The sequence below is a fragment of the Marmota flaviventris genome, chromosome 10, assembly GCF_047511675.1.
Source record: "Marmota flaviventris isolate mMarFla1 chromosome 10, mMarFla1.hap1, whole genome shotgun sequence".
Lineage (NCBI taxonomy): Eukaryota > Metazoa > Chordata > Mammalia > Rodentia > Sciuridae > Marmota > Marmota flaviventris.
In genome coordinates, this window is record NC_092507.1 from 64,671,161 (window position 1) to 64,695,346 (window position 24,186).

The window sequence follows — 24,186 nt, forward strand, 5'->3', positions numbered from 1 at the left end:
ACTAACAGTGTCACCTCCTGAATTATTTTCATTTTAAAAAAATTTATTTGTTCTAATTAGTTGTACATGACAGTATAACAGGCAGGCATAAGCCACTAAGTTTGGTAGTTAAGTACACTTAAAACAATTCTCATGGAAAACAAAATGTATGAATATACATAAGAAGAACTCAGTATCCAAGAAACATCCTAGGAGTGCTAGAAGGGAATAAAAGTATGATCTCTGAATACAAATGTTCCAAATTAAATTTTTTTATGTTATAAGAAATGTTCGTTAAATTATTTTAAATTACATTTACTATATGTGAAGCACTTAATTAGGGAAAACTGTTATAATGGGGAAGGTTATTAAGAAAATAAGATCAAAAATCTTTGGGAAGTAAAACAGCGTTTGAGCATATAAGAATTTTATGCAGAGTTATCAGAAAGAACTGGATGGCATAGCTCAGTTGTAGAGTACTTGCATGCACAAGGCACTTGATTCAGTCCACAGCACAAGGGGATGGGAAGAATTAGCAGAAAGATTTCTTGCCTGTTTAAAATAGTTCTGCACATAAGCTTTTCTCTAAGCTTGTCAATCATTTGTGAAACTGATTAATAAGATTTCCCTATATAAGCTTTGCTGAACATTGATTTGTAACCACAGTTGAAAAGTCTTTCTTTTCTAAAGTATAGCAGACACTTGGCTTTCAAAAAAAAAAAAAAAAAAAAAGTCTTTTCTTCTTTTTTTATATAATAGCTTCATAGAGATGTAAGTCACATGCCAATTAATGCAGCCTCTTGAAGTGTACAGTTCAATGATTTTTAGTATATTCACAGAGTTGTGCAAACAATGCTACATTTTAATTCCAGAATATTTTTATTATCCCTAAAATAAACATGCACCTAGCAGCACCTCAAAAAAAAAAAGGAAGAAAGAAAGAAAAGAAAATGTCTAATAATCTCCTTCACAAACCCCAAAATCAAAATTATCAAAATCAAAATTTTCAGAACTCCAAAAACAGGCCGGGTGCAATGGAGCACAACACCTGTAAATCCAGCAACTTGGGAGGCTGAGGCAGAAGGATCATGAGTTCAAAGCCAGCCTCAGCAACTTAGCAAGACTCTAAGCAATAATTTAGCAAGAACTTGTCTCAAAATAAAAAATGGACTAGTTATGTGGCTCAGTGGTTAAGTATCCCTGGGTTCAATCCCTGGTACTAAACAAAACAAAACAAAAAAAAAAAAACCTAAAAACTGAGAATAGACTAGCAAAATTTCAGAGTATTTATTTAAGAAAAATGGTAGACTTCTTATAAGAGCTTTGTACATTTTTATTCTGCTCAGTTCCTATCTCTCTCTTTCTATCTGTGGTAGTGTTGAAAACCAAATATTGTAATTATGGTTGGGAAAAACAGTCTGGCAGCCACTGGAAGGAACTTAAGGGCATTGACACTTCCCGAAAGACCCATCCCTAGAGAACTGACAGTCGGACCTCTATAGCAGCTCCTTGCTAATTCCATTCTCAGGTCTTATCTTTATGTGACCTAATTTGGAGTTCACTCTGTGCACAAAGTCCCTTTTTAAAAAGAATCAGTGGCAGTTGTTTACCATCACAGGTACCTGAAGTGATAATACCAGATGGAGCAAAAGAGAAACTCACTAAGAACCTTAAAAGGAAAAACTGGGCAATGAGATGTTCAAAAGAGGCTTTGGAAAACTCCATCATATTCCTGGAAATCCAGAAAGTCACATGCACATATAGTGCTATGCACACAGCTAGGAAGAAACATAGACATCCCTAGTCCCTCACCTCTGGCTGACCTTGATATTCTGTACAATCAGGAAATATAACTTAAGTCATACAAAAGAAAAAAAATATTGATTAATTAGACTTTATTAAAATTGAACTTTTGTGCCTCAAAGGACACCAACAAAAAGTGTAAAGATAACAGAATAGGAGAAAATATTTGTAAATTATATATCTGATAAAGAGCTTGTATTTAGGACTGTTTTTTCTAGTTCTCTGAAGAATGTCATTAGTATTTTAATGGGAATTGCCTTGAATCTATATATTGCTTTTGGTAATGTGGCCATTTTAACAGTATTAATTCTGCTTATCTGTGAACATGGGAGGTATTTCCATCTGAGGTCCTCTTCAATTTCTTTCTTTAGCGTTCTGTTGTTTTCATTGTAGAGGTATTTCACCTCCTTGGTTAGATTTATTCCTAAATTGTGTTATTTTAGTGTTTTGTTTTGTTTTGTTTTGTTCTGTTTGCAGCTATTGTGAATGGAATTGTTTTCCTGATTTTTTTCTCAGCAGATTCATTACTGGTATTTAGGAAAGTTACTGGTTTTCATATGTTGATTTTGCAACCTGCTACTTTGATGAATTTATTAGCACTAGCAATCTTTTGGTGGCGTTTTTTTGATCTTCCAAGTATAGGATTATATCATCTGCTAACAGTAATAATTTGACTTCTTCCATTCCTATTTTTATCCTTTTTATTTTCTTTCTCTTGCCTAATTTCTCTGACAAGAGTTTGTATTTAGAATGTGTAAAGAAATTTTATAACTCAATAATAAATGAATAAATAACCCAATTTAAAAATGGGCATCCAGGCCAGATGTGGTGGTGCACGCCTGTAATCCCAGTGATTTGGGAGGCTGAAACATGAGTATCACAAGTTCAAAGCCAGCCTGAGCAACTTAATAAGACCCTCAGCAACTTAGTTAGACTCTGTCTCAAAATAAAAAATGGGCTGGGGATATGGTTCAGCGGTAAAGGGCTCCTGGGTTCAATCTTCAGTACCAAAAAAAAAAAAAAAAAGCATCCAGGTGGTGCTTGCCTATAAATCCCAGCTACTTGGGAGACTGAGGTAAGAGGATCACAAGTTCAAGCCCAGCTTGAGATATTCGACAAGACTCTATCTCAAAATAAAAAAGGGCTAAGGTGGGTAGTTCAGTGGAAGAGTGCTCCTGGAATTAATCCTCAGTACCAAAAAATAAAATAATTTTTTAAAAAGGCAAAGCGATTAAATAGACTTTCTCAAAAGAAAATATACAAATGGTCTATAAAAATGAAAAAATATTTAGCATCATTAGTTATTTGAGAATTCAGATCAATTCACATCCACTCTGGTAGATGTATTCAAAAAGATGGACAAGAAGAGTTGTTATTAAAAATAAGTAAAAATATGAAGTCTGTTACATTGCTGATCATATTAGAAAATGGGCAGCCACTGTAAGATAGTCTGGAAGTTCCCTAAAAAGTAAAACAAAGTAACCATCTGACCCTCTCATTCCTAGGGGTATACCAGGAGAATTGAAAACATCTATCTACACAAAACTTTATACACAAATATTCATAGCAGCTATACTCATGATAGCCAAAATTTTAAAACAAATGTCCATCAGTTGTGAGGAATGGATAAACAAAATATGGTATACATTCATACAATGGGATTTTATTCAGCTATAAAAACAAGTGAAGTACTAATATAGGCTACATCATGATTGAACCTTGAAAACATTATACTAAGTGAAAGAAGCCAGACACAAAAGGACACATATTGTTTGATTTCATTTATATGGAGTAGGGAACTCCATAGAGCCTGCAAATAGATAGTGGTTTCCAGGATATAGGGATTGAGAGATATAGGATTGAGAGAGATTACTGAAAGGTAGGGGGTTTCTTGGTGGAGTGATAAAAATGTTCTCAAATTAGAAAATAGTGCTTGTTGCATAACTCTGAATATACCAAAAGCACTGAGTTGTATGCTTTAAAAGGGTGAATTTTGTGATATGTGAATTGTATCTCAGTAAAACTATTATTTAAAAGAAAATGTAGCTAGACACAGTGATACATACCTGTAATCCCACCTACATAGGAGACAAGGTAGAAGATTGTGACTTTGAGGCAGCCTGGGAAATATAGCAAAACCTGTCTCAAAATAAAATCAAAAGGGCTGGGGCCAGGCATGATGGTGCACACTTGTAATCCCAGCTACTTGAACGACAGAGGCAGGAGGATCACAAGTTGAAAGCCAGCCTTGGTAATTTGTCTCAAAAAAAAAAGAGGATTGGGGATGTAGCTCACTGGTAAAGAGCTGATCCCCAGTATCACCCCCCCAAAACAAAACAAAAAAAATAAAAAACAATGGGGAGATTGGGAATGGGAATGTAGCTTAGTGAGAGAGCACTTGCCTAGCATGGGCAAGACCCTGGATTCCCCAGTAACACAAGGGGGAAAAAAGTGCAGTGTATCATTAAATGGATCACTTCATATTGAAAAATAAAATTACTCTAGAGGGTTTTTGTTAAGTTGGCTCCTCTATAGTATTTGCAGTTATTTTTTAAATGAACTGTCAGAAGGCTGGAATTTGTAGAGTTGTTTTGCTAGCCAGAAGAACATGACTTTGAGTTACACAAAGTTTAATCAAAGCTAAATATAAGGCAGAATTTCTTAGAATAGCCAAGTCAAGCTTATTTCCATGTTTTTGTAGAAAGTTTTGCTTCATGAGTTATACTTTTAAGTACTCTTTGGATGATAAAAATCCTTCTCCTCCTCCTCCTCATCCTTCTCTCTGTCTCTCTCTCAACACTACTGGGGATTGAACCCAGGCTTTGCACATGTTAGACAAATGCTCTACCACTGAGCCAACCCTTTTTATTGTATTTTGAGACAGAGTTTTGCTAAATTGCCCAGGCTGTGGTCAAACTTATGATCCTCCTGCATCCTGCCTCAATCTCCCAAGTAACTTGAACTACAGGCAATGAACTACCACACCTAGCTTCTCTCTCTTTTTCTAATGCATCCTGTTCAGTTATTATTATTGATAAATAATAAGATGTTGCTTATTTATGTACCCTGTGAATTTAAATGTTTGGATTCAAAATGAACGAAGCTTCTTAACAAAATTTTACTCCTGAACAACTGAATTTTGAAGTAAATTAGGTTTTATTAGCTATAAAATGTTAGTGAAGATTTTGTTTTAATCAAATTTAGTGTATTTTGATAATAGGGAAATCCCATTTTTTTCTTTTAGTTCCTCCTGTTATATCAGTGTCAACTGTGTTAACACTGTATTCCTAGCTTGCAGAACACAGAGAAATACGGCATACCTACAGCCTGGAATCTTTTTGCCGCTGCCCTTTTTATGAAGAAGCCATGCATTTAGTTGAAGAAGGAAAAATTTACTCCAGAGTACTGAGGTACCTCTCCTGTTTAGTGTCTGTTTATGGAAAATATTAAGTTGCTGTTACTATGTTTGTGTGGTATTTACTGAAACTATGTTTATGAGAATAAAGAAAAATGTTTTCGGTCCAGGTAGAAAAGAAGTTCTTTCACATGTTCTGTCAGTATAGGGAAGATATATATTTTATGTTGAGGTCCTGAGGTTTAGCCTTGTTTGAGTTCATATTTGTACTCAGCTTGACCTTGAATGAAGTTTAACAGTTGTCTTCCCTATTTATTACACAGAACTGAAATGTTGGAGTGCCTGGGAGACAGTGATTTTCTTGCCAAACTTCATTGTATTCGACAGGCTTTTCAGGTATTTTTTCAAACATTAAGTGACTTTACCTACCACTCATCTTCACCCTTTTGATATAAAGCTTACTAGGGTATATTTTTCCTCCCTGCTACTTGGTTTCCATTTGTCATTGTACTTTTCTGTGGCTTCCCAGGTCCACTGCACTTTGTCAAATCAGTAATAGTATTTTGATTCTATAAGTATCTAAAAATGACTGCTTAAGAGCTGGGCATGGTGGTGAACACCTGTAATCCTAACAACCCAGGAAGTTGAGGCAAGAGTATCCCAAGTTTGAGGCCAGCCTCAGTAATTTAGCAAGACTCTGTCTCAAAATAAAAAATAAAAAGGGCTGGGGGATATAGCACAGTGGTAAAGCACCCCTGGGTTAAATCCCCAGTACCTAATTCCCTCAAAAAAAGCTGAGCTTGTAGCTCAGTGAACCCCTGAGTTCAGTCCCCTGATACTGCTCAAAAAGGGTTGAGGCTGTTTAAAAATCATCCTTGTTATTATCAATTGGTTTGTATTTTAGGGTTTTTAAAAGTCATTTTCTAAAAAGAAATGAAATCTTATATTTGGGGACTGTATAAATTTATTTTAGACTTTTTGATTATATTGAACAAAATCTAATTTCAGATTTATCTCCCTTTAATATTTTTTTTGTTCATAGGTCTCAAAGAGCTTTTTATTTTAGTAAATGTGGACTTTTTTAATTTAGTAAATGTAATGTATTAGCTATATTAAGGTTATTTATGTGTGGATGTGCTATAAAGTTGGATGTCCAATTTTATTATAGGTCTCTTTTTACTTTGTTTGGGATGGATATTTTTTCAGGTGATTCTTTCAGAAACAGCCAACAGGATATTCCTTGCAGAGAGTGGAAGGAAAATTTTGTCAGCTTTAATTGTGAAAGCACGAAAGGTAAACTTCTTTTGCTAGCAAGTTTTTTTATTATTATTTTCATTTAACTGAAGATTAAAGTACATTAGTTTTTTAATGGTTGAAAAGTTTTTGTAGATAGTTGCAAAGGTTCACATATTAAAAATAATCTAGGGGCTGGGGTTGTAGCTCAGTCGCAGAGCACTTGCCTATCATATATGAGGCACTGGGTTCAATCCTTAGCACCACATACAAATAAATAAAAAATAAAGGTACATCAACAACTCAAAAATATTTTTAAAAATAATAATAATCTAAAGCTGGTTGCGGTGGAGCACGCCTGTAATCTCAGCGGCTTAGGAGGCTGAGGCAGGAGGAATGTGAGTTCAAAGCCAGCCTTAGCAATAGCAAGACACTAAGCAACTCAGTGAGACCCTGTCTGTAAATTAAATATAATATAGGGCTGGGGATGTGGCTGGTGGTCGAGTGCCCCTGAGTTCAATCCCTAGTACTCCCCCCAAAAAATAATAATCTAAGCCAAGCTGTGCATAGTGACACAAATCTATAATCCCAGCAACTGGGGAAACTGAGGGAAGAGGATTGCAAGGCCAGCCCGGGCAACTTAGTGAGAACTTGTCTCAAAATTAAAAAATAAAATGGCTAGGGATGTGGCTCAGTAGTTAAGCACACCTGGGTTCAACCCCTGGTACTAAAAAAAGAAAAAGAAAAAGAAAAAAAACTAGGGATATAGCTCAGTGGCAGAGCATCCCTGGATTGAATCCCCAGTACCACAAAATTATCATCATCATCATCATCATCATCATCATCTAAACTGGACACGGTGGCTCATGCCTGTAATCCCAGCTGCTTTAGAAGCTGAGGCAGGAAGACCTCAAGTTTGCGACCAGCCTGGACAATTTAGTGAGACACTGTCTCAAAAAGGAGTGTGAAAGTAGCTAAATGATAAGTACTTACCCAAGATGCTTACCTAGGTTCAATCCCCAGCACCTCAAAATAATAGTAAAATCATCATCATCATCATCATCATCATCATCCAAAGAACATTGATTTCTACTTGGGTTGTTATTTCCTATGTATAATATCCATACTTTTTTGACTAAGTTGTTTTGCATGAATTATTCCCAATTTGCCATAAAGTTTGTGATTGTCATGGTAAGATCATCATTAGATCTGCTATTATAGCCACCACTGTTATTATGACTAATAATACCTCTTCTTTTACCTTCCTTAATCCTGTTCAGGAAGAAGGTTAAAGGACAGAATATTCAGAAATCTGGAATACAAATAGAAATGCCTCTTACTTATCTTCATAGGACTGAATAAAGTAGATACAAGGACAGAACTTCATTCAGACTATAAGGAATCACTTTATTTTATGCAGTTTGTCTAGATGATGAGAGAAAAATAAAATAAAAAGGGCCTTCCTTGAATCATTTGCATGTACTTGGTTAAGTATTAAGTAAACATAAGGTGATATTAACTACTTGTAATTCCCAGTGTAAATCTTGTGTTCTTTCTTGGCCTTCTCATAGCAGATAAAACCAGGGATTTGAACTTGAGTTCTTCCAAAACGAGAGGAACCACAAAAGCATCTCATAATGGCTGCTAAAACATATTTTCATCTTAAAGACTGACCAAAATAGGCATACATATTTGAGTAATAAACAGTTTGATTTGACTTTTTATTACCATTCTCATTCTTGACTTCTGAAAAATATTAGAAAAACAAAATAGTAAATGAAATAAATGTGCATACCTTGAAAAATTATTTCAATTCAGTTACTTAAAATAATTAAGATTCAGCAAACTTACTTGAAAAGTAACTTATTTATTTTGTAGGCTTGAGTTTAGGATTAAAATGTGTTTTCATCTGCAGAATCCAAAGAAGTTTGAAGATGTTTTTGATGAAATGATGTATTTTTTAGAGCAAACTGATCACTGGGCTAGTACTGAAATGGAACTTGCTGCCAGAGGGGTAAATTCAAAATTTTTATAATTTCTAAACTTTTCTTCATTATTTGTGCATGTTTATATGAGTTGAGGCCTTTGTTTCATTGTTAAGTGATAGTAAAATCAATTTTGTGGTGGTAGGGCAGTGTTCTGACAGAGTCATAAACAATAGAAACTGTACTTTTTTATACTTGGGCCAATTGTGGTAAACAACTTTTAAAAAACCTTCGTTTCCTCTATTCACCCCTCTTTCCTTCCTCCTTTCTTTTCTACCTTCTTTCCATCTAAAAGTCAGTTGGCAATCTCCAGCAAGGCAGTAATGGTGTCCTATGCAAGTGGTTTCAGATAAGACAATAGTCTGCTCAGTGGAGCTGGGGATTGGTTACAAGAATTGAACAAATAAATTTATTGAGAAGAATCAGAGGCAGATTCTTACTGTTGGAGAAGGAAGGTATAAAAAGTCAAGATTAGAATTGGAGCTATCAGTGTGAATTTATAGATTCTAATATATATTATTGTAGAAATAAATATAAATAGAAAAATTTGCATGTACATAAATAATATTTCCTAGCCCTGTCCATTGAGAGGATCTGGAAGCAACAATATTACAAAAAAAAAAAATTATTCTCGGCACACAGATCTTGGATTTCTAATGACCACATTCCACTAAAAACAAAATAGGACTCCTTGGGAAAATAACTTATTTCAGTGCTGAGACAGAAAGAGCACATGATAAGCCTGGAGCATCTTATTGTAGTAGCTTAAAGAATGAATTTAAAAGGCACCAAAAGGCATTCTAAGCAGGAAAAAACAGGTTTATAACATAGAGGCATAATTTTTCCTTCTATTGTGTTCCTTTATTCAATGAATGGGATCAGTATCCTTTCTGTTCTATAAGCCAGAAACCTCAGTCTCATCCTTTACCCTTCCCTGGTCCTCTCCCACTTTTTCATATTCATCTCTAAGTTTTGTCAATTTTATCTCTTAAATATATTTTAATTTCTTCAACTTTTCTCTATTTCTGTCTCTACTATCTTGGCCTAAGTGTCTGTTACCTTTCTTCTGACCCACCTCAGAATCTTTTGTGTTCCCTGATTCCCTGCCTAGCCCCCAACTCCCACCACCACTTTACTCTTTCCATTCTCTGTTCCACTTTCTACACTGTCACCAAAATGATCTTTAAAAAATACAGTTGGAGCTGGGTGTGGTGGTGCATACCTGTACTCCCAGTGACTCAGGAGGCTGAAGCAGGAGGATCACAAATTCAAAGCCAGCCTCAGCAACTTAGCAAGGTCCTAAGCCACGTAGTAAGACCCTGTCTCAAAATAAATAAATAAAAAGTGATGGGGATGTGGCTCAGTGGTTAAGCACCCCGGGTTAGATCACGAGTACAATCAATCAATCAATCAATCAATCATGGGTCTCTCTCTTCTATCATCCCCAATCCCATCCTGTACCCCAAATATTGTGAGAATGAAATGGAATCTCATTCACATGGGCCATAAATCCCTGCAGGATCCAGCCTTTCATTCTTGGATCTTGCCACTCTCTTGTAGAGTGCTACACCATTCTTTCAATGATTTCTTTCAATTCAACACCATTTTGTTCCTTCTCACCTTAAAGTCTCTGATAAGAATTTTTTCTACCTGGGAAGCCTCATTCCCCAAGAAAAGCTCTGTCTGGCATCCAACTTAAAATCAAAATCTCCATTTTTGACTCTCATGTACTTTCTCATTTATTGTGCTTGTCAGAGTTTGTCATTGGATGTTTGTGAGATTATTTTGTTGCTGTTTTCCCGACTAGACAAAAGGCATCAGTTTGCTTACTGTAGAAGTCTAAGCATTTAGTCTAGCATATGTTATATAACAATCTATATGAAGGAATGAAAATCAGGAGGTTTGTGATCTGGTGGGAAGATAAGTAGATATACCAATAACTAAGTAACAAAGTAGAATGAACATTATGGATGATCTAATGGAAGCCTGAAAAGAACTCATAAAATAAAGAGTAATGAGAAATTAATTGTACTTGATGAGATCCAGGAAGGAGCAGCTTCCATGTGAATTGTAATTTCTGGGGGTGATATTTCATATTTAACTCTTCTCTTCATCTCTGTGAGAAATACAATCAGATTTGACTCAGAAAACAGAAAACCTTGCTGTTACCCAAGTATGAAACCTTGACTCAGACTTTATTCCATCTCTCTGTAATAATAATTTATGTTTTAATTCCCAATGTAATGCAGGTGAAAAATCTAAATTTTTATGATGTTGTTCTGGATTTTATATTAATGGATTCTTTTGAAGACCTAGAAAACCCACCAACATCCATACAGAATGTAGTAAATAATCGCTGGCTGAACTCTTCCTTCAAAGAAACTGTAAGTGGAGTTAGGGATGTAGCTCAAGTGGTAGCGAGCTTGCCTGGCATGCATGAGGCACTGGGTTTGATCCTCAGCACCACATAAAAATAAAATAAAGATATTGTGACTACCTAAAAAACCTAAAAAATAAATACTTTTTTTAAAAAAAAGAAACTGTAAGTGGTGATTTTCCTTTCTTAGCCATTTAAATTTTATAAGAAAATGATCAGAACTGAGGAAAACAATAAAATTTACATATATATATCTGCCTGTGGAATGACTACCGTGGAAACTGAGCTCATTCTCTGATAGTAGAATCAGATATGTATATATATATCACACCTTCAGATGAGTTTCTCCTTTTGACCCTTTTACCAGTCCTAGCCTTGATCTGGTAAACCTCATATTTCTTCAGATCTCTAAAGAAACTCAGACTTCAGATAGTTCAGGCCTAACAAAAAAAAATCATCTGTAATGCAAATGGCTGAAAGACTAGACTAAAATATGGAAGTTATAGTTTTTTTAAATGACAATGTATATTTTTAAGAGGAAAATAGAGATATTTATATTCCTAAATATTATCAAAAGTTTGGAGAAGCTGGTTATGATGGCACAAGCCTGTAATCCCAGCAAATGAGGAGGCAGTGGCAGAAGGATGACAAGTTTGAAGTCAGCCTCAGCACCTTAATGAGACTGTCTAAAAATAAAAAGGCCTGGGCTGGGCACAGTGCACATGCCTGTAATCCCAGTGGCTTGGGAAACTGAAACAGGAGGATCTTGAGTTCAAAGCCAGCCTCAGCAAAAACAAGGTGCTAAGCAACTCAGTGAAACCCTGGCTCTAAATAAAATACAAAATAGGGCTGGGGATGTGGCTCAGTGGTTAAGTGCTCCTGGGTTCAATCCCTGGTACCAAAAATAAAATAAAATAAAAAGATCTGGAGATATAGTTTAGTGATAAAGTGCCCAATTTCAATCCCCAGTACAAGGTAGAGGGTGGGGGGAGCAGAAAAATAGAGAAAGAAAGAAAATTATGAGAGAAAAAATTGGCAGCTGTAAAAATAAGATAGGCTCAAGCCATATTTTATACTTTGAATATTCTCAGTCTGTTTATTATATTTAATTCTCTGACCTTGATTTTTGATGGGCTTTAAATATGCATCTAGAAGTAAGTTAGTTCCTATTGGCAGTTTCACAATTATTTTGAAATTTCCTCATTATTCATTTTTGTGTTGGGGATTGAACCCAGGGCCTTGTGCATGGTAGATAATGTAGTCTCCCACTGAATTACAACCCTAACCTTCATATTAAGTTTTAAAGTATTTTTAGTTTTTGAAGTATTTTTATAAATCTACCTTCTTCTGATTTAAATTTTTTTAATCATAGGAAGTATGTGTTCTTCATTTCTGGAATTTGTTTGGTAAAGTGACCTTCATCAAAGTTAGGTCATGCAAGAGTAGAGTCAGAATTCTTCAGAATGTGCTGTATAAGTTTATTTTATTTATTTATTTATTTGTTGTCCTATCATGGTTATAATTTCATACTTCTTAAATAAAAATGTTTACTCACAAATATTTCCTTTTTTTGAAGGAAAAAGTACTACTTTGTTTCATTTTTACACATGGAACATTTGTTTATGTATGTGCATCTATACACATATATTTTCATTTTTCCCCTCAGAATATAAGATAAGAACTCTTAAGAATTTAATTGTAATTGAAGCATCAGATTAAACCTTTTTTCTTTAGGGGTTATATATTTAAATTTTAAATTTGTAAAAATGAAGTATCTTTTTATTAAAGTTTACAAGCAATATAAGGAACCTGGACTAAATAAGAAATTATAAATGGGACATTTTATTACCCTGAACTTTGAATTATAATAAAAATCACCCTTTTCTAAAAGGAAATGTTGGTGTAGCTATAAATTTAATCTTGTCTTTCTCTTCTGCATGTATTTAGGCTGTGGCTTCAAGTTGTTGGTCAGTGCTGAAACAGAAAAGGGAACAGATGAAGGTAAAACCCATTATTCCCTAATTTCCTGTCTTAGTGCATTTTCTGTTGCTAAAACAGAATACCTGAGACTCACTAATTTGTAAGGAAAGAAGTTTATTCAGTTCATGGTTCTGAAATGGTAAGTCTAAGATCTGCCAGCTATGCTGGTGAGATGCTTCAACTCAGGATGGAAAGCAGAACATGCAGGCCCATAGGGAAGAGGCAAAACACCAGGGACAGCCTTACTTTATAATAGTATGTTCTCATGATAATTAATGCAGTCTGACTAGACTTGAGAAAGGCACTAATCCATCACATGGGCAGCACCTCCATGACCAAGGAACCTCCCATTAGGCCTTACCTCCCAGCACTGCTGCATTAAGAACCAAACCACAACATGAATTTGGTGGGGACAAACCATAGCAGCTATTTTGTGAAACAATTTGAGGATCTTATCAATAAAATATGTCAGTTCTCATATAAGGAAGGCAGCTAATAATAGGGACTATCCCTCAAGCTTGATGAGTGACTTATTGGTACTGGGTCCTTTTTTTGAATGCCTTCTCCCTTTTCCTTAATGTTCTGTATAATTCAGTATAGCAAGTATTGAGGCATATGTGAGATTTCAACTAAAGATATTTAGGGTTAGAATAGCTCTAATAGGGCTTTTATGTTTTTTTTTTTTTTTAGTTTAATGATATTATTTTTAAAAATTAGTAATATAGTGGTCTCTCCTTCATATAATCCAACTGAGAATTAATGATTTGATTCTAATAGCTGCTTTATTTAGTTCTAGGTACTTACCCCAAAAGTCTCAAAAGTTTGTAGCCCATTTCATCCACTACATATTGCTCTCACCATACAGTACTGGTGACTAAAGACATAAACTCTGAAATGAGATTCAGATGCTACTTATTAACAATGTGACCTTGGGCAAGTTGCTTAACCTCTGTGTGCCTCAATTCCCTTGTCTCTAAAAAGAGGATAATAATAGTATCTACCTCATAGGATTGTTTTTTGTTTTGTTTTGTTGAGACAGAATCTAGTTATGTTGCTAAGGCTGACTTCCAACTTGGTTATCCTCCTTCCTCAACCTCCCAAGAAGCTGGAATCAAAAAGTGTGCTACCACACCCAGTTCCTCATGGGATTTGTTGTGAATATACAATGTAAAGTGCTCAATAGTGCTTAGCATAGTGCATTATGCAAATATTGCCCATTTCTATATTATTTGCTCAAGGACCTATAATATTTTATCATCCATATTTTTAATTCAGTATTTATTAATAATTGATAATGCCAGGAATGTAATCCTCACAGTATCTTCAATACGTGCTGTTAGAAATAATTTTAGTTGGAGGTGGAATTGTAGCTCAGGTGCAAGGCCCTGAATTCAATCCCCAGCACCACCAAAGAAAGAATTCCAGAGACCCTATATTTGAATAATTCTTATTTCAGATTTTTCCAGAAGCCCTATATTTTAAACAGGTTCTGCATTAGTCCATTTGTCATCTTTTGTGTTGTTACCAAAGTACCCAATAAGAATAACTTAGAGGAGGGAAAGTTTATTTGGGGCTCACAATTTCAGTGGTCTCAGTACATAGATGGCCAACTCCATTTCTCTGGGCCTAAGATGAGGCAGAGACATCTTTTAGACATTATCAGGGAAGGACCTAGCTCAAGGTGGGATTAGGAAGATTGGGGTACGGGCCCCACAGGGAACATGCACCCTTTAGGACATACCCCAGTGACCTATTTCCTCCAGCCATGCCCCACCTGTTTACAGTTACCACCTCGTTAGTCCATTCAAACTACGGTGAGACTGATTAGGTGACAGCTCTCACAGTCTTAATTATTTCACTTCTAAACATTCCTACAGTAACACAGGAACTTTTGAGGGGATACCTCACATTCAAATCATAACGTGTTTCCTAAATGATTATTATAAATGATAATGTTTGAAACTGGTTTAGCACTAGAAAACAGATTTTTGTAGACTGTGATTCTCATACTAGCTAGCACAATCATGGCAAATACCAACCATTAGCTGACCTTCAGTTTTCCCATTTGCAAAATGGAGTTAATGTCTACTTTTTAAAACTACTGTCAGTATGAAATGAGATAATATCAATGATATAACAAATTTAATTTAAACATAAAGTTAAAAGTAATCTTAAAAGATTTTAATAAGCAACAGTTTCCATAATGATAGTAATAGCATCATTACCAATAGTTCTGTTTTCTCCTCCTTTCCCTCCAATCCAGTACTGGGGATTGAGCCCAGGAACTCACACTTGCTAGGCAAGTACTCAACCACTGCACTACATCACCAGCCCTGTTTCCTACTTCTTAGAGTAAATACTATGCTTCATTCTAGTCTTCTTTCAATATCCACAAATACCTATAAATCTCACCCTTGGAAGAACTATTTTCTATGTATGGAATGTAAAACTTCCCTTTATACTTAAATAAATCTAATCTACTATTGAGTTCGGCTCTCAATGTTCCTTGCCAAAGTGAATCTTTTCTGTTTGAGCCCACACTAATTTCTCACTTCTCGAACTCCTAAAACACTTGAGTCTGTATCATTTAGAATTTTAATATATGTAGAACATGTTTTAGACTAGAATAAACTCAGTAAATGCCTGATAACTTTCCATCCTTCACCACTAGCTAGCTGGTATGCTGTAGCTGGTTGTTTAACATCCCAAATATCACTTTTCACATACTTACAATGATGGTAACATGATCTGTTTTGCCAAGAATGTTTTAGCAAACTAACTAGAATGTAGCATACTATCCAGAATACAGTGGGTACTCTTTGTTAAATTATAACTGCTGCTGTCATGTTTTTTAAACTGAGGTTTAAAAGATTGTCCTGGAGACTGTAAAATAAAAAAACAACTCCTCCAAAAGACAGAATTTTTTTAATATTTATTTTTTAGTTGTAGTTGGACACAACACCTTTATTTCACTTGTTTATTTTTGTATGTGGTGCTGAGGATCGAACCGAGGGTCCCGCACGTGCAAGGCGAGCACTCCACCACTGAGCCACAACCCCAGCCCCAAAAGACAAAATCTTAAGGCATAATTATCCCAATCAGTGCTTTATGACAGATCCCACAGGATGATATTTAACAAAGGACATTCAGAAAGTTATTAATAAACAGTTTCCTAAAACATAAACATATGTATTGATAGTTCATAAGAAGAAGCAATTACACAATTCAATTTTTAATATTGGATTTCTTAACTAAAGGTTAGGATTCTAGTAAAAATAACTTAATAACTAATCATTTGAACTCTTTTTAATCTTTTTCATTAATACCATTAAGTGATTTAGTAAGGCTTTTAAATACTCAAGAATACTCCTAAAGTTTATATGGCTAAGGAACTGTAACATTCTTGTTTTTGCTTATTTACAACACAGCATGATTGCTTTCTTTTTTTTTTAAAGATTTTTTCCTTAAAAATTTTTTTTTAGTTGTAGATAGACACAATACCTTTATTTAATTTGTTTATTTTCATATAGTGCTGAGGATTGAACCCAGTGCTTCATACATGCTGAGCCACAACTCCAGCCCCATGATTGGTTTTGTTTGTTTGTTTTAATGAAGTACAGATTGAGCATCCCTAATTTGAAAATGAAAAATTCAAAATGCTCTCAAATTGAAACTTTCTGAGAGCTGACATGATGGTACAAGTAGAAATTTTCACAATGTATTTCATGTGACAGGTTGCAGTCAAAATGAAAGTACACCAAAAATATTATGAAAACTTACTTTCAGGCTGTGTTTATAAGGTGTGTATAAAGTACAAATGAATTTCAAGCATAAACTTCCATTCTATCCCCAAGATATCTCATTATGTATATTCACATATTCTAAAATGTAGCCAAGTGTGGTGGTGCATGCCTGTTATCACAGCTGCTCAGGAGGAGGCAGGAGGATCACAAATTCAAGGCCAGCCTTTGCAACTTAGCTAGACCCTCTCTCAAAATAAAAAGGGCTAGGGATTTAGATCAGTGGTAAAGCACCCTCAGGATTCAATCCCCAGTTCCAAAAAATAGAGAAGAGGGGATTCGGGAGAGAAAGAAAGAAAAACCACTTTTCTCAGCATATCTGGAATACTACTGGTTAGGATATGAAATCACTCTTTGACTCTGAAAGTTACTTCTAAGTTTATTAATTTTTTTAATAGACTGACTCATGATTGACTCTTGGCTTACCCTCAAAAAGAGCTGATCATATAATAGATAACAATTTCAGTTTCTCTGCTAGAGGAAGTAAGTACAAGACAAAATAACTATTCTTTTTTTACTTCCCAACAGATCCCAGATGGATTTTTTGCCCATTTTTATGCCATTTGTGAGCACATAAGCCCTGTCCTCGCTTGGGGCTTTTTGGGTCCTAGAAATTCTCTTTATGATTTATGTTGCTTCTTTAAGGTATGTTCAGTTATTGATATATTGATTTATTGCTTTTTTAGTGAATCAAAAAGTGGATAAGGGGGCTGGGGTTGTGGCTCAGCAGTAGAGTGCTTGCCTATCATGTGTGAGGCACTGGGTTCAATCCTCGGCACCTCATAAAAATAAAATAAAGGTTATTGTGTCCACCTACCACTAAAAAACAAATATTTTTTTTAAAAAGGGATAAGGTTTTATTCTGTTTTGGTTTTGCTTGTAGAAGAAAGAATTTTATTTAAATGTGAAGTTATACAGGTTACCTAAATTCAGGTGACCAATTTGAATTAGTGACATTTTATAGTAATGTTGTTATTAAAATGAACCAGTGCTTTATAGATTTGGTGCCTTAGTGTAGAATAGGTTCACTGAGTCCATTCGCCTTATCAATTCTTTCTGTCATGGTCTTGCATGGTGTTACAGTGTTACAGTGGAATTCATGTAGTTTGTTCTTCATGCCTAGATACTTGAAATTTATAAACAAGCGATATTTTTATTGCAGTAAGTTATTTTCTCCCCACTTTTTAAAAATTGGTGCATTATAATTGTTCATGCTAATGGGATTTGATGGTCCATATTTGTATATGTACACAATACACAATATAACAGTACAATTTATCCAATATAATTTGTTCCAAGCATTTTCCCCCTCCTAGTGCAGTAAGTTCTGATATGAACGATAAAATCCAAGTTGTGAGAAATAACATGGGAGTTTAAAGTTGTATCCTAATGTCAGACGATTATGTTTGCCAAAACACACAGTAAAGTTCATTGAAGAATTATCTCTTCGGCAAAGTGCCAAAGGAGTGTCTCTATTCAATAAGGTGTAGGCTGAGTTTCAAGGAGCAATTAAAAGTAAACATAATTGAATATGAATTTTAAAGTTTGGGTGTTTCATTATATATTCATTTTTGAATTAAGTTACTATGTTTATGTGCTATTGATACAATATTTATATAAATAATTTAGGAAATGTTTATTTTACTGTCATTTAGAACTCATTAATTTTTAACTAGGTTACTTGCCCTCCCAGATGTAATGTATGTATTTTAATTGAAAAAATTGAGCTGCGAATTAAATCTGTCATTAATGAACAGTCTGACTTAGGGGAAAAATAATCCTTTTGTCTATAAAATGACGGGACTTCACAGGTTGATTGCTAATTACCCTTGTGAATATAAAAATCCAGTGAACCTATATGTCTTCTTAGTACTTAATATTTGATTTCTAGAGGATATAAATTATATATTCCTGCTTTTTTCTTTGGAATTACTTTCTTTTCATCATGACCTTGCAATTGAAATTTACAATTTATAGTATACTTAATAGTAGTATACTATTAAAAAGAATAGTATACTACCCATTTAAGTAAATGTACTTAAATGAGTGTCAGGGGTTAGGGATTTAGCTCGGTGGCACAGTTTTTGCCTAGCATGCTTGAGGCCTAAGTTTGGTCCTTAGGCCTGGGGGGAGGGGGAGATGAGTTTCAAAATAAGTATCAACTTAGGTAAAACATTCTTCTAGGTCTTTCTCTGATTTGAGGCCTGAATTTATTTTTATTTTTTGTGTCTTAAGGGGTTTTGTACAGAAGAATACACATTTAATAATTATTTATGATTATTGAAAATAGTTTATTCTTCTCCTAAAGTAGTACCAGTACTCAGAGGAAACAATGAAGGAAAGGCTAATAAATAGCCCCTCACATTTATACATGCTTTAGGGTTTGCAGGCACTTCTCTTAGATTTCTTTTTAATCATTATATCAGCCCTGAGTAGTAAATTGGATGGGTGGTATTATCTTATATTTATCTGTCAAAAAGAAAATGGGACCCAAAAAAAGGTTACATGGCTTGTTCAAGGTCCCTTTTCCAATGAGATGTGAAATCATCCCTGGAGTTCAGATGTTCTGACTCCTGATATAATGCTAGTTATAATGTTAGTAACTCTTTAGATTTAATATAATTTTGGTCTAATACATGCCAATTTGTTTTGTGTTCATTCTCCAGAATCAAGTTATTTTCTTTCTCAAAGACATTTTTGATTTTGAGAAGGTGCGCTATTCAAGTATAGAGACTTTGGCTGAAGACCTCATGCAGTTACTCATTCGCCGCATGGAACTTTTAATGGCCTATCTTGGAGCAGATGCCCTGAGACACACGAGTAGCTGTTTAAGTGGTCATGGTCATGTTATATCCAGTGGGCTATTGGAAGCCAAAGTACAATAAGTACCATAAGAATCATACATTTTGAGAGTGGTATAAAATATTTTAAGGTAACTATTGATTTTGTAATATGTATTACAGAATTGGTGGATGTGGACTCAGGGAGGGGAAAAAATCTAGTAAAGAATGAATGAATAAGTACTGTACTTATACAGAAATTCTTTGCATCCCTGTGTAGTATATTCAGAGCAGCTTTTTAATAATCTAGGTAGTAATTTAAGTTGTGAATTGTGAATTCTATAGGAATATTGCTTAATTTGAAGCCAATACTTGGGAGTTAATTGATTTATCATCTTCAAGCTGTCAGAAATGTCCAGTGTCATACTTAAAAGGTTTGTTTTTATTCTTTGCACCTTGAAAATATACATTTTAGCCAAGTCCTTCATGGTCCACATATGCAAGAATATATTACAACACCTTTGTGGTCCATACATAGAAGAATATATTACTCCTAGTGTCAATATGTTTAACTGCCTGAAAACGTGTTTTTTAACTGTAAAGTTATTCATTTGTTAGATCAAATTTAGGCAGTAGTGGCATTTAATGTGTACTGCTTATATTATTGCCTGTACATTTGTTTATGTATTTCAATCAGAGAAATTGTAATCACTGAATATCAATATAAAACATTTAGATGAATTGACACTTGAGAAGTTTACAACTTGTAACTTTATGTTAGATTAATTGTAGTTTCCAAAATATGTTAACTGTTGGTCCTATGAATTACAATACAGAGACTGAAGTACTTTAATCTTTTAATAGTTAGAACATTTTTCTCTTGAATTAATATTGATTCAAAAGATAGCATTTGTTTACTAAGAAAAGCAATTTAAAACATACCCTTTATAAATGTAATTTTGAGACTGACTCCCAACACCTGAGGTATTCAAACTTGGTAACAGTAAAATAATTTCTCTTTTATTCTTCCACAAAACAAGTTTTTAGTTACTCTCATAGGGGACTCAGCACACTGGGAATTTGTTATAGTATGCCCATATTTTTAAGATGTTCATACTTTGAGTCATAGGTTTTTTTGTTGTTATTCTTTGTTTGCAGTGCTGGGATTGAACTCAGGGGTGCTTTACTACTGAGCTACATTCCTAGCCCTTTTTTAAAAAAAATATTCTTATTTTGAGGCAGAGTCTCGCTAAGTTGCTGAGGCTGGCCTTGAACTTGAGATCCTCCTGTCTCAATCTCCCAAGTAGCTGGATTACAGGCATAAGATACTGCACCCCACCGAATCTTGGTGAGGTTTTAAAGAATTTTTTTTTCTTTTTTTTCCTCTGGTAAAGAACAAAATATTTTTAATGATATGGAAGTATATTCTGTGTCCTCTATGACAAGTGTATGAACAAGTGGGTTGTTCTTGAGTGAGGCTTTTCAGAGTGTATTAGATATTTTTAGAATTGCATTAATTTTGTTCCTAAGTCATATACCACTTGTTTGGAGTGGCTGACTCTATCAGTGGGTTAAATTTGTTGCTTTTGCTCCCTGAAGTGGTCTTTATACATTTTAGGAGTGAATTACACAAAAGGATCTAAAATGCATTTTTTAAAAATGCATTTTTAGATTAAAGTGCCTAGTTTCAGATTAATGAATAGAAAATGAAAAGTGAAAAGGAATAATTTTTAAGTATTAAAATTTATGTGCCACAATAATTTAAATCAATTACAAAATATGAAATTCAGAATCATACAATTTTTGCATGTACTGTATAGGTTAGAACATTAAATATATGAAATATTACTCTAATTGTTCTTGAGTATATAACTCCTTTGTGTCTTAGTTTTGTTTTGTTTTCAGTTTGGGGGATCAAACTCAGGGCCTCATACATGCTAGGCAAATGCTCTGCTGCTGAGCTACATCCCCAGTCCTCTTACACAGATTTTTAAATTAACAATTGCCTAGTCATAATTCTCACTGATGGAGGAGTATTAGAAGTACGAAAATGGAAAATTCCATTATATAACATTTTACTTTTCATTTAGTATTGAGTTTTTTCACCCTCTTGTTGAGGTATCACTGGCTTTGAATGATGCACACATACACATATGTGCGTGTGTTCATTCCCATTACCTCGTGGGCAGGGCAGTTATCACTTCTACTAATTTACTCAACTGAGGCTAAATGTTTTATGCCATGATTTTTATTTATGAACAAAAGCTATGAGTGAACTTACTATTTTATTTAAGAAAGATACTGTTTGAACTCAATTTGGAAGAATTGCACTGTTTAATAATGCTGCTATTAGATAACCATGGGGAATTTATTTCATCAGACAAGGTGAATGGAGTTCTAGGAGATATTTGGGTCTCTCCTCTCCTCTCCCCTCCCCCATACCACCACCTCTCTCACATTTCAATTTATTAAATCAGAAAAAATTGCCCATCTTCAGGAGGTTAATTTTTCAAATTCAGTGCTTGATTTTGATGATTAGTTTTTGATCAGTTCTGTAGCTACAACATTACAAAGAAGCTTTCTTTGTGGCCTTTTAACAAAAGGGATAAGAGTAACCAAATAGAATTTCAGGGCAATAAATGTAGGAAAAGTCTATTGTATGTGAAGAAACATGACTTTTTTGAAAAGTAAACATTTTCTAAAAAGAATATTTCTGACTGCAGAAGGGTACTGAGATATACATGCCTCTTTTTATTTGCCTTAAAACTGGATTAAGCAGCAAAGGCAATGCTTTAAAAAATAAAATAACACTTAAATTAGTCTAAAGCCTTTCAGGGTAAAACCCATCAACTTACTCCTGGTGGTATTGTCAGGAAAGTACAGTTAACCACCATGAGTCCCTTCATTCACTCCCTTTTATGTAAGTTAAAACAGGGCCTTGGATTAGTCAGTTCTGAGAAAATGACTTTTCCTCCTCTTTTCTGGAAGAAAAAAATAAGTGTTCAGATGATTTACATGTTACTTTTTAAAAATTTTTTCTAGTTTGGTTTGTCTGCATTTCTTTTTTTTTTTTTTTTACATCTAACAAAGTAGTTACTTTTTACCCAGAGGTTAACGATATGTTACTAAAATGTCAAAATTGAACTAACTTTTTAAAAGCTAAGTTTTTCATACTGTTATAGTCAGCTCCAAAGAACTTTCTCTTTCTCATAAAGTAGCATTCAATCATTTGCATCAATTTAGAATCAGTTTTATTAATTTGTTGTTAGATGACTGTAAAAAGTATTCACAAATGTTTCTTGCCTCAAGATGTAATATTTTCTACTTATTCCCAAAAGAGTTATTATTTGCATTACAAAGGAATTATTAGTTTATTGTTCCTTTAAGCCTAGGAAACAGGAATGCCAAAGTAACATTTAATGTACTTCTCTGTGAAATTTCATAATCAGAAATTTTTAAATATGTTTATAACCCATTTGCTTTTATTTTAATATGCACATGTATTTAGAAATTGGTTGGGTTGTAAATTTCAAAGTGACTGTAAGAATTAGGCTGAATTCAATTTTTTTTTAACTTGGATAAATCAGATTAATATAAGTATGTGAGATTTAATAAAAATTTATATTATCTGTGAAAAATAGAAATAAGGACATCTTTACCTTGTTCCTAATGGTTATGTCACTGTTTTGGTCTAGTTTGAGAACAACCATGTTTTAGCTTTACTTGGTTGATATCAGTAAATGTATTTATTTCTTAAATGTAAGAACTGAATTAATTTGTGTAAAAATAAAACACTACAGTAGCAGAAAAAAATAGCATTGGCTCTTTAGCCAAAATAAGCACTATGACATGGATGTATTTCTATAACTGCCAAATAAAAAAGTGACTGTACACCTAGGAAATGTATTGCATACTTTAAACAATGTTTATGTATAATTGGAAGGTCACAATTGTCTCATTAAACTCTACGCTATGAGAGCTTTCCATCTGTATATCACCACATATATACATATATATATATGTGTGTGTGTGTGTGTGTGTGTATATATATACACACACACACATGGAGAACATAGACAGCTGTAGAAGCATTGAAATTGAATGTAAAGGTGTGTCTCTTTATGTACTAATGTGGGGGGAAAGGGTAGTTTTGTGATGAATAAAGTCAAAGTACTTGTGTTTTAATTAAAGTGTTGCAGTGGGTAATGCCATCAAGCATAATATAAATTTATCAAACTGATACATGTGCATCCATCCCTCTTCAGATTTCAACCTCCTTTCTCCTGACATCTTGAGAAGGGTTTAGATACATTTAGTCAAGGAGAGAGATGCTGCCAACAGATGGCAGAAAGGATTCACCTGGACACAAAAACACTATTCTTAATTTGAGACTTTAAACAAATAGGTTTGTTATAAAGTAATTAAGCATATGTTACATAGATAAATAGGTAGTTATATAATTATGCAGTCAGTTATTTATTTATTTATTTATTTATTTATAGTGCTGGGATTAAAACCAGGGTCTCTTGAATGCTTGAACACTCTCCAGCTGAGCTGCATACTAGCCATTATGTAAAAAAAAAAAAAAAAAAAAAAGTTTCAAACTTTTCAATTGAAGTATATTACTTAATAAGCAAATCATACAAACATTGAGTCTTTCCATTCTGGTTATAGGGTTAGAGTAGAATGGGGACCCAAATTGGTATTTCTGTCTCATTTACTGTTTTCCATGTCATTTCTGTCATATTCTTTGTTGTCTCATGCATCCTCTTGATCCTACTGTCTGAACTTAATATTTTGCCCTTTAAACATCTCTCTCTGAATTCTTATGTGCATATAAAATGCTTCTCTGCGAGCATCTCGCTATTCTGTTATAACATTATTTGTAGGATTT

At 34.1% G+C, this 24,186-nt stretch overlaps 1 protein-coding gene across 3 annotated transcripts in view; it reads left to right on the plus strand.

The window, feature by feature from the left end:
• The window catches only part of Miga1 (mitoguardin 1), a 79,557-nt gene extending 56,315 nt beyond the window's left edge, over positions 1-23,242 (plus strand). For all 3 annotated transcript variants that reach the window (XM_027935230.2, XM_071617958.1, XM_071617959.1), the window contains exons 9-16: positions 5,074-5,192; positions 5,461-5,533; positions 6,344-6,430; positions 8,286-8,384; positions 10,605-10,739; positions 12,680-12,733; positions 17,041-17,157; positions 19,179-23,242. In XM_027935230.2, coding sequence (XP_027791031.1) covers positions 5,074-5,192; positions 5,461-5,533; positions 6,344-6,430; positions 8,286-8,384; positions 10,605-10,739; positions 12,680-12,733; positions 17,041-17,157; positions 19,179-19,397 — 903 coding nt within the window. In that variant the 3' untranslated portion in view covers positions 19,398-23,242. The remainder of the gene's footprint in view (positions 1-5,073; positions 5,193-5,460; positions 5,534-6,343; positions 6,431-8,285; positions 8,385-10,604; positions 10,740-12,679; positions 12,734-17,040; positions 17,158-19,178) is intronic.
• Positions 23,243-24,186: the final 944 nt, after the last annotated feature.